This window comes from Numida meleagris, chromosome 4 (assembly GCF_002078875.1).
Source record: "Numida meleagris isolate 19003 breed g44 Domestic line chromosome 4, NumMel1.0, whole genome shotgun sequence".
NCBI classification, from domain to species: domain Eukaryota; kingdom Metazoa; phylum Chordata; class Aves; order Galliformes; family Numididae; genus Numida; species Numida meleagris.
In genome coordinates, this window is record NC_034412.1 from 44667589 (window position 1) to 44678985 (window position 11397).

Below are 11397 nucleotides of genomic sequence, written 5' to 3' on the forward strand. Positions count from 1 at the left end.
ACTCTGTAATTCTGATGAGCTGTAAATCTCCGTTACTACATCCATACTTCTTAACATACTGTATACTACAAGATAAATGCTGGCTGTAGATAGCTTGTTTGGAAGGTAAATCTGCTTTTGATCTGATATTTATGTGCAAGTTCTTGACCAACATCTGTAAGAAAGGGATATTTTTATGTAATGTGCCCCATCAGTATTCCTTACATAATTTTTTGTCATCAATATGGTCTTTGGCAAGTGGTGCTCTTACCACTGTAATTTAAGTGAAATCTGTAGCTTTACCGGTCTTGCACTGTTTTTGGGTGGCTGGTGTTATTGTTCCCCTGTGTTTGTCCCCACCTCCACTGTACTTATACTATGTATCTAGCTTAAATCTGGGGAATGGTAGGAAAGAGTTAATGGGCAGACTCTTCAAACCATGGTAGATTAAGTGTCACCATCAAGATTATGTTTATAGCTGTTCCTGTGCTACTGTCCTTAACCATTGTAGACTTGAGTACTTCTGTATGTTCTTCATGCATTCTTTCCCCACTGAAGGAACTCTAAAGTGCCTTTTTGCAACCAATTCTATACTGTGTTCAAATATGTGTATGTTGCTTGGACAGACAGTCCAGTTGTCTTACCATGTCTCATAATGAAAACAGCGAGATGCTTAAGAGCTGAGTGTATGGTTTGTTTTTAACACATCCTGTCAGCCTTCTGTGAGAGCCAAGCAGCACTATTATCTGAACTATTGCTTGTTGCCTAAGGTGTATGGATGTGGGAGGGCAGCAGCAATGCTGTATGCCAGTGCAGGGAGGTGACTTGTGCAATGAACTTCAGCTGAAGCCAGCCAGTAGCTGGGGGGTGGTTGGGAGGGTAATAAAAAGGAGTTAACATTAACAGCTACAGTAGGACGAGACATAACACTGCTGGAGGGCAGTGACCGTGGTAATGATCAACTTCCAGCCAGCACCGAACAAGCTCTGCCGCTCCAGCTGTCTGCCACTTTTAATGACGTGTTGAAAGGACATCTTCCCGCTCTGGGGGCGGCACTGAGGGCGGGCACAGCGCCCCGCTCCCCTCAGCCGCTCCTTCCCGCCGGCGTGCGGGGCGGGGCGGGACGGCGCTTCCGCTTCCGGTGGTGGCCCGCGGCCGCTTTGAATCGCGGCGGGGCGGCGCGCGGTGTAGCGAGGCCTGTTGCTGCGCGTTTTAAGACAAGGAAAGCACATAGGGCTGTTTTTCGGCAGCTTAATATTCAACTGTAAGTTTAGCGGCTTAGTAAGATGTCCTCTAAGAAGAGAACGAAGAGAAATCGTGCTGGAGGTCAACTGAAGGTAAAATTCCCCGCTCTGAGCTTCATTAATACTGTGTTGCTTTGCCACGCGTTTGTGTCGTTGGTTCCGGCGGTTGCTGGGCCGTGCCTCTTGGCAGTGCGTCCTGTCAGTTCCTTCTCCTTATACACAAACATCAGCGAGAAGACTTCACCCCATGTTTGCCGGGTGAATGGAACGGTTGTAAACACTTAATGAACTGGTACCCTTGCCCCCTACCTTTCTGTTTTAGTTATTCTGTGGTATACTTAGTTTACAGACTAATTCTAACCTCTGTAAGAAGCTGTGCTAGAGCTTTTCATTTTCAAATTGAAAATCGTTAAATTGGACAAACTAGGAATGTTGTGTAAATATAGGGGTTAAAGGAGAGTGCTTTAATGCCTGAAAAAGAAAAGGCTACAGGTCATAGAAAGCGGGTGTCAGACTGCTCTAAGATTTCTAGGCGTATGTGCTTGGCTTTACAAAATAAGATAAAGTTTATGCTACACATAGTATAAATCATAGAAACATACCATAGAATGGCTGAGTTTGGAGGGGACCTTAAAGCCTCCCCCAACCCCTGCCATGGGTGGGGTGCCCCCCACCAGCTCAGGCTGCCCAGGGCCCATCCAACCTGGCCTTGGGCACCCACAGCTCTGGGCAGCAGTGCCAGTGCCTCACTGCCCTCTGAGTAAAGAACTTCTGCCTAACATGTAACCTAACCCAGCAGTACATGCTGGTTTTATACCATTGCTTCCTTTAGGGAAAAAACAGCATGAGGGGGAAAAATGTGTGCTTCAAATGCTTTATTTCATAGGGTAGTAGTCAACGCAGTCCATGTTAATTTCTAGTCAAAAAAATCTTGAAATTCATTCTCATATTTAGTCATACACTCAGTCAGTGAGATGACTGAGCTGTTAATTTCGTACCCTTCCAGGAACACAAAGGCAGCTCCTGTCCTCGCCGGAAATTTCTTCCACCTGAGGAACCTGATGTCTCAAGGATATTGAAGGTAGCAGGTGTAAACCAACTCGAGGAGCTTTATGATTCATTTGGTTAGTATGAACTTGGATGTCTGATTTTCATCAGCTAAATATTTCAGTGCTTACCTAAGAAAAGGTGGGTTTTTTGGTCTGAGGGGGAAAAAAAGTTCAGTGAGAGTAGTTGAATAAATATATGAAAGACTGATACAAGCTATAGCAAAAAAGGACTTTAAATAAAATTCTAAACCTTTTGCTTGCTGTATGCCACATGTACACAAGTATGTGCTGAGTTTTCAGGCCCCTTCGCTTTCAGTTTGTAAAGAAATTGAGTTGTAGAAGCATTTAGGTTGGAAAAGACCTTTAAGATCATCAAGTCCTAATACCACCTAATGCTCCCAGTCCACCACTAAGCCATGTCCCTAGGTGCCACATTTCTTTGTCTCATAAATCCCTCTGGGGATAGCGACTCCACCGGCTCCCTGGGCAGCCCCTTCCAGTGCCCGAGCACCCCTTCCATGAAGAAACTGTTCCTGACATCCAATCTAAACCTCCCTGGTGCAACTTGAGGCCATTGCCTCGTGTCCAGTGACTTGTCTCCTGAGAAAAAGGTACTGACACCACCTGCAGAAGGATGAGGTCTCCCCTCAGCCTCCTCTCATCCAGACTAAGCAGCCCCGGTTCCTTCAGCCAGTCCTTACAGGCCTTGCTTTCCAGTCCCTACTGACAGTAAATGTGAGTATAGAAACTGAAACTTTTGACTACAGATGTTTTTTCCCAACCTTCAAATGTTACTTCTAGCAAGTATAACAAAGTAAGCAAACCACAGAAATTCTACATGGTGGATGGCAGGCAGTGCTAATTTACCCATATTTGCCTCAACAGGTGGGAACAATTTTATACAGCTTATTTTCTGTTCTTTGTAGATCAGCCTTTGCACAGTACTGCTGTGGATGCTTATGGAGAGGAACACTCAGAAAGTGAATCAGCTAGTCATGCTCCATCTCCACAAAGGACAAATGCAGAAAGAAGGTCTGGTGGAAAAAACTACTGCCAGCATTTAATTTTTCAGATTAAATGGGGAAAATGTTCTATTCGTCTGGTTTCTGTAATTGCTTCTTAGACAGATGCTTAAAATCTCTCAGATGGAAAAAAATGACAGAGTAAGGAAAAGCAGGGAATGTAAAATAAATAAATTAGTCTGCCTTCTACACGCAGTACATTGACTTTAAATAGTTACTGGATTATTTTTTTAAAGAGAAAATGCCTTTGTAAGATGTCATTGAAGTTTAAAAAGTGGCAAAATGGAAAGACAGGTAAAAGCTGGTTAAACAATACACAACAAGAACATTAATTTAAAGCACCTTTTAATACAAGTTTTAGGACTTTTCTTATCTGTTAATTCTGGTTTGGTGGCAGTCTTAGTTCAATGGAAGTCTTATTTGAAGGAATTAACCAGACAATAATAGTGCTTGTGCGAGGGTATGCATTTCTTTATTTCCCCCTCAGCCCTTCAACCCCCAAAGGACTTCTTCATTCCTCCTAAAATATATCAAACAATAATTTTGTTTCTTTTTCAAAGTTTCTCCTCAAAATAACATGGCTATCCCAGTGGTTGGTTAAAAATGATTTCTAAACTGTTGTGAGCTTTGCTGTTGAGGGATCAAGATTCTGCCTCCTTCATACGCCACTGGAACCTTTTAGCGTAGTTTATTTGTGGGAGACAAACTGAATGGCACAGTACCAAACGTTCCCCAAAGATTTTGTTGATTGTATGTGGAAAATAATGTTTTTCCCTCAGCGTGTAGTTGGTTTACATGTGGGTATTTCTCTCTTTCTAGTAAAAAGATGCACTTGAAAACATCTGAAGGCAGTGTTCACCAGTTCAGCCTAAGTGGTCCTGCAGATGAGCCCCTTATGGAGAATCTGGTACAGAGACAGTTGCATGAGTGTATTGGTCAATTTGATTTTAGCTTTATGCCATGCCTGCATTGGGTAATCTCGGGGAAGGAAGACCTTTTCTTTGCTTTTTAATACTTAATTATGTCCCAAATAAGTAAACCTAATAATATTCTCATGAGATGGCCAAGCGTTAGGTGAACTTCTTAAACTTGCAGTGGTCACACCAGTGGGGAATATAATAAGTAGAGTCCTGTAGTCCATCGTATTGCTTGTTTGGGAATATGTGACTTTTTCGTTTTTAATTTTTCAAATGAGCATGATTACATCTAGAATATATGTTTTCAAAGGATGCCATGCTACATGATATACAAATCGCTTGTTCTCGTTTGGTACTGAAGAGCGCGCTTGTGGGAGAATTGAACTTTTTGCAGACAAAATGAATTTTGAAAATATATTGGAATTAGACTAAAGCCAATTGATTTTGAATGAGTGTTTTTCCATGCTCAGACCTCAATGAAGTTCAAAATGCCTTTGGCCAGCTGAGCCTCTGGGGCTTTGGAAGGAGTGCTAACTACCCACAGACTTGAGGCCTGTGATAGAAGCTGTGTGGTAGTTAGTGTAAAAGACTTTCACATATGGAAATTCACAGGAATTACTGAGATACGTGTTGTAAAATTCAGGATATGGTGTTAGACTTGTATCAGTAAGCTGCACACATGAAGAACCGTTGTAGGGTCGCTGTGATGTTACAGAAAGCATTCAAAGCCAAAAAATAATTGGGACAGATGTAGGTGAAAAGGTGAGAAGGAGCTGCTGGTCAGAGAACTGTTAACTGTTGGTGCCTATACTGAACCGAGGGGCCTTAAGCTCCTTACAGTGTTCCTCCTGCTGCATGACCAGTACCTGTTGTGTACCTGCTCTGTGCGGCCAGGCAGCTGCTGTCCCTTTGCAGCATAATCACTGCTGTGATTCTGGTGAAACAGGCCTAAGTAAAAGTTACTGACATTTCTGTCATGAAATACTGAAATACTTCCCTGCATTCTACCAAATTGCTATCTTTCAGGATTTTAAGTGAGCGCACCTAGGTTCTTTTTAAAAGTTAATCATCTTTTTTATATCACAGAATGCTCCGAATACTACTCAGTTTGAGGTGAAAAAGAAGGGGCCTTCAAAGAAGAGCACACCAGATCCTTCTGGTAAAGCAGATCTTTCAAAACTCTTGTATAGCTTTTCCTCATTCAAGATCAATACTTTTCCATAACTCGGTGATTTTGATTTCTGATATGTAGCAGCATTCTCTTTTGGGACGTTCTGGTTTCAGTTCGGGTCTATACACTCATTAGCAATGGATAGATTCAGGAGCTGGTATGCCACACAGTTCTGATTCCTGTGGTTTGCATCCCAGGACTTGCCTATCCCTTGGTGGAGGGATAGAGCACAGGTGGTAGGTGTTACTCTTTGCATGCACTTGGTTTCCTTTGGAGGGAAGCTTGGGTCCACGGGTTTGGAGCTGTTCCGTGCCCCAGTAGATCCCTTGGTCTGGGTGCCCAGAGCACCCAGGGTTACCCTGATTTACAGCACGGACACAGCGTAAAGACCTTTGAGACGGGGAGTTTTGAGAGTGTGGTATTTTTTGGTAGTGAGAATCTGTTTCCGGAGGCATCTTGTACTTGAATGTAATGGGTTACAATTCCAAGGAAGCTAGATTTACATTTAGGTGTGTGTGATGAAAATGAAAATTTTTGTAGAATTCATTAATATTATTATTTCAAAGTTTAAAGAAAGATAATGGTGTATAGCTGTTTTTGAAACATAAAGGTATCAATAGAAAATTTATACAAATACAATATAACAATTCATGATTCTTTGAATAATGCAGGCTCCCCGAACTCAGGCTGATAGTTCTTACAGCTGGTAATCTTTGTGTCACTGTGTAGTTTATCAGTTGGTGTAATGATGTGCTACTGGACTTCCTTGAAATGATGAAGAATAAGATTACTTGATTGATCGTTCAAATCTTTGCGTTCCCCGACAATTTTATAGTTCCCTGAAATTATTATAATTGCTCAGCCTAAAACATGGAATAATTTAATATATTCCTTTAAAAAAGTTTCATATTAAACTATTCATAATTCTTAGTTATTTTAATGATGGGTACAATAAGTTCTGCGTTATTTTGGAGCATGTCCCTGAACTGTATAATGCTTGTCTTTATTAGCACAATAAATTTAGCAGTTTCAGTTAACAGCCCATCTTCTGTACAACTTTGGTGTCCCAACGAGCTGAAAAGATCACCCAGAGATATCACAGAACTGGATGTTGTTCTGGCTGAATTTGAAAAGATAGCAGCAAACTACAGGTAAACATTCTGATTTAGTTTGGCTGAATCGTCAAAGATTTATAAATAAATAGCATGCTTTTTTGCTAGTGGACTGACCCTTAAGCCAGGCAGTGTTACTTACATTTTTTAAAATTATGTATTATTTTAATGACTGTTAGGTTTCTCTGACACACATTTTTTACATGTGACCCTAAGGAGGTGGTCCCTGGGAATTTGGTATTTTTCCAAATATAAGAACAACACATCTCAGTTGATGTTTTCCAGTGTAGAAATTAGGATATTGCTAGCACGTGAATGATTTGCAGCTGCTTGTGCTACTAGCTATTTAACATTGGGTTGTACCTGTATTCAGAAGAATATTTTTTGGATGAGATTTCTCCTTCACTGAAACAAATGAGTTGTGTTATCCCTCTGCCTTCTCTAGACAAAGCATAGAATCAAAGACTTGCAGAAAAGCTATTGATGCCTTCTGTTCTGCTTTCAAGGACCAAGTCACTGATCTTGTAAGTACACAGTAAAGAAAAGAGTGGTAATGATTATAGAGCTATGTATTACACTGCAATATGTATTTTCACTGGAGTGAAAATGCCTGTGGCTTTACATTGTCCTTTAAACACTTACTTTATGATGCTTTAAATTTTCTATCTCTTGGGAGGTTGAATTAAATGAAAGCGCAGTTACTTGTATGTTATGACGTCTTGCCTCTGTGCTGACTTTTGTAAGAATTGCATTTAGACAATACTGCTATCATGGAAACACATTGCAAAATCATCAGCTTTTGAGAATAGGGAAGCATCTAATAATCTTGAAGTTATTGTCATAATTAAAGCACTGTGCAGTAAAACTGGAGAGCTGTACAATTTGAGTGAGGAAGCAGTTACAGAAAATGCTTTAAAAGCTCACAAACTGTCTTAGTTACTCCTGTGTGTAGTAGCCTGACTTAAGCCTCTTAACACTCTAATGAAAATCATCTCTTTTTAGTAAAGTCTGAAAGTATCCATAAAAAAAAACCCAACTATTAGCTTGGAAGACTAAGAATTCATCTTGCTAATTACAGCTAGTAAAATAAAGTCAAACTTTGTTGTGATAAGTAAAATGGATAAGTACTAAAATTATAGTTCTATGTGATTCCCTGGAATGAGCAAGTTTTAAAATGACTAGATTAATACATTTCCTGTAAAGTAACAGAAAAAATAACATAGGTAGTGTTACACGGTGGATGTAATGCTAATTGGTGCAAGGTGATTAATGCTCTGTAACAGTCTTCCTTTGGCGTGAGGGAAGAACTGATAGACAACTGAGACACCAGTAATATTCCTTTGAAACAGTGTTTTATTAAACAGCTTCTTAATGTGATTGTAAAGTAATTCTTGCAACCATGTTTTTAGGAGGATAGAGATGAAATCCAGATTCATCCTCAGTCTTCTCTTCTTCCATAGATAACAGAAGTCCAGGAATTAAAGAATATGAAGAAGAAAAATGCTAAGGTAATTACATGCCTGAAAGATATGCTATCACTGGAATCTACAGCATGCAGAGGTGGGTGTTGAAAATTCAGACAGAGTGGAAGAAATAACTGACAAAAAAGTACACTGTACTACAGAATCAACAGCACAAATGCAGGATAAAGAATGCCTAGAATACTTGGGGAAAGGGTCTGAAGTAACATGGTGGAGTACTAACTGCATAAGCGTACTGTTGTATTACAGACAAACATTAGGATGGGCAGGGTTTTTATGCATGTGAACTACTCTATTTCTTACATGCTCGTTTATTTTTAGCAAGCACTGGTGAGGCCTCTGGAGAACTAATTAAATACTGGAAGCTCACCTTCCAGAAACAGACGAATGTAAAATTCAGAAGAAAGCAAAGACCTAGGAGGATAGCACTGGATTGTTTAAAGGAGAGAAGTCTAAGGGAGATGCGTTCTCTAAATATATGCAAAATTTTTGTTCAGAGAAGGCAGCTTCTCTGCTCACTCAGACTTGAAATGCAGAACAGGAGATACGGACAGTTGGAGAAACTAGTGTAGGAGCAGAAAACTTTGCAGTGGTTTCATCAGGAGAGAGGTGAATGCCCTACAGCAGAGAGATTCAAGAGCAAGTTAGGACCCCTCTTCCAGTAGCATATTTTAGGTACAGTTGATCTCTCATGTGAGAAGTGTCTGTAGAACTTTCTGCCTTCGGACCTTGTTGTAATTCTAAGTGTGAAAGAGCAGTTGGACCAAACACAGAAGACTGAAATTTGTTCTCTTTTTCCTGAATATCTTTCTGTTTAATTATTAAACAACTTAACCTACGTAGCAACCACAAGCAGTGTGCACAGATTAACCTCTTCAGGAAACTTTATGACGACTAAATAGCTTTTAACAAACAGGAAGTGTGTTCTGACAGGTAGCAATTAATGTGCTAAGGATGAAAAGTAATTTGAGCTCATACAGTAAAGCTACTCTAAAATGAAAATTTTAGTATGCATCCAGCATTCACAGTCACTTCGTTTTCATATATTGAGCTTTATACATTTGTTTAAACTGAAGTTTATTGTTGTAAAATTTAAATTTTTAGAGAGTTTTTTTTTTAAAAGCATCTATTAAAGGAAGCTTTGTTATACTTAATTCCATAGTTCCAACAGTCATACTGAATCATAAGCATAAAACCTCAAAGAAAAAAACAACCTTCAACATTCCAGTTGTTTGCCTGTGAAGTCACAGAAACAAGTTCAAAGACTTTCCTCATGTGTTACAGGTAGTGGCAGACATCAGCAAGAAAAGGCAGCGACTGATGCAAGTCAGAGAAAAGCTAAGTAGGTATGTTTCTAATAATGCACAATAATAGCTTGAAAAGCTGGAGGAGGCTAGTATTTTTTTTTAACTCAGAAGCAAAAGCAACTTTTTCTCTTACGTCTTGGTGAAACTCTAATTCTGTTCTGTATTGTTTTGTGTTTTTACAAAAGCTCAGGGTAACCCTTCTGTGTTTCAGTTTGCTAGATAGAGTAATTCTTGCAGTTTTCTCTTAGGTAACAATAGTTGCAGGGGTTGTACTTTATATGGTACGTTTCTAAGAAAAACACTGTTATAATTGGAATAGTAAAAGTAATGAATCAAAACTTAAGAAGACGGTACAGTTTTTGAGGGTATGAGAATTTGATGTCTCTAACCCCTCTCATAGATTGAAAGCTGTCTTCACATTTCTTATTTGTTGTGTTTTAATCATTTGATCATTTTAAGAAAGCTTTTCTGGGGCAACACTGAAATGAAAATGGCTGTTGGGTGTTCTGTTTCTGGAGCGCTGATCATGCTTCAAAAACCATTTAATAGATTGAGCCTTTCAGCTTTCTTAGGCAGAGGAGTATCTAGTTTGTAGAGCCTGAGTATGCTTCAGCATAGGCAGAGAACACCTCAGCCTGCAAGCTGGTGCCTGCAGAAGCAGGTAGTGCATTTAAGCAGCTTGACCGGCACAGAGTAAGTGCTTAAGAGATTTGCTGCATTGTCAGACTTGATGATAAGGTGTGGAAAAACACTGTGAGAAGTTACAAGGTGAGGGCTTTTGTTGTAGGCTTTTTTGTGGATTTGGGCCTGTACTCCAATTTAAGTAATATGCTGATTTTTTTTCTCTTTAAACAGCATGTTATTCTAACCTATGCTTCATATTTCTGATCAACTTTTCCCTTAAGTCTTCTTCAGAGGAAATGCATTCAGAATTCTCGTGACATAAATATTCAGATATAATCATCAAAGCACCGATCTTTTTCAGAACTGAACCACAACAGTTGAAACTACAAAAAGAATATGCTGAGGTGGAGGAGAGGAAATCTTCCTTGAGGCAAGTAGTCCAATTCCTTACTGATTTAAAGGATCTACAGCATGACTACTTGGATTACAGAGAAGAAAACCCAAGAAAGAAAGTGGTAGTGAGTACATATATCTGCATGTTTTTGAACTGTTCTGGATTGGCCTCCCTCCTGCTTTTTTCTTCTGGACAGACATGCATTTCTACTTATGTTTGGCTTACATGAAATAGCATTCCATTAACCGCTTCTGTGGAACCAACCTGAGAGTCACTGCTCTAACAGCGTCTCACTCTTTTCTTCTCTAGTGTTAGAACTCTTGACATATTTGAGAGAAAATTCTGATCCCTCTGTCTATGTCCAAGAATCAAAGAGCACATAAATCTAACTGTTATCCTCAGGTCTAGCATTTTTTAATAGAAACTAGAAATATTAACAGTGAGGAACAGGTAATCAAATTTTTGCTTGTTCAAAGTTAAGGAAGGCTCTCGTACTGACATACATGTTCTATAATGTGGTTAGTGGTTGGTGAAAGCAGCGCTTGTATTTCATGACCAGATTAACTTCTCATTAGTCTTGGAACTCTGTCCCCCCCTTACTGTGGCTGTCCTCGTGACCTGGTGTGCTAATTTGTGGACAATGCTAGGTGCCTGCCAAATATAAGGGAAAACCTGCTCTTTTAGAAGGCTCTCTAAACTTAGCTATTTTTTGCTTTTAGAAGTTACATTGCGCTATTTCAGATAGAGGAAAAATAAATACAAATAGGTATGTGATTTCTAATTCTTGAGGGGGGTTGAAAAACAACCTGTAACTTTTTCATTTACAACAGTATGGAACTTCCAGCCTACCTGCTCTTCTGGTGGAATCACGGAGAATTCTAGGAGCAGAAGGACACTTTCAAAATGTTAATAGGAAACTGGAATATGCCCTGGAGGTACAAAGAGAGAAGTTACTGAAGGAACATTAAGCTCTTCTAATACGCTTTTTAACAGTAACTGATCATTATTGTAATGGACTGTGCTTTGCTTTGTTAATTGTTGTTGGTCTTCAGTGTTTAAAAGAAGTCAGTGACTTCTACTGTAAAACAGTTTGCCCA

At 39.7% G+C, this 11397-nt stretch overlaps 1 protein-coding gene across 2 annotated transcripts; it reads left to right on the forward strand.

Moving 5' to 3' along the window:
* On the forward strand, positions 1092-11268 carry CENPU (centromere protein U). Of its 2 annotated transcripts, none has more exons than XM_021393361.1 (11): positions 1092-1316; positions 2230-2347; positions 3199-3304; positions 4114-4201; positions 5298-5370; positions 6410-6533; positions 6940-7018; positions 7955-8002; positions 9260-9321; positions 10268-10424; positions 11131-11268. In XM_021393361.1, exons 1-11 carry the CDS (start codon positions 1266-1268, stop codon positions 11266-11268), a joined length of 1044 nt encoding a protein of 347 aa, XP_021249036.1. In that variant the 5' UTR covers positions 1092-1265. The 2 variants fall into 2 exon arrangements, with proteins under 2 accessions (XP_021249036.1, XP_021249037.1); XM_021393362.1 differs by having other exon boundaries at positions 1093-1316; positions 6416-6533.

What these genes read in the sequence shown, in the direction of transcription:
- CENPU (XM_021393361.1), top strand. Translation starts at nt 1,266, where the DNA reads ATGTCCTCTAAGAAGAGAACGAAGAGAAATCGTGCTGGAGGTCAACTG. An exon ending in GGAGCTTTATGATTCATTTG is followed by an intron (nt 2,348 to 3,198) that starts GTTAGTATGAAC and finishes TGTTCTTTGTAG; the next exon opens with ATCAGCCTTTGCACAGTACT. An exon ending in AGGACCAAGTCACTGATCTT is followed by an intron (nt 7,019 to 7,954) that starts GTAAGTACACAG and finishes CTTCTTCCATAG; the next exon opens with ATAACAGAAGTCCAGGAATT.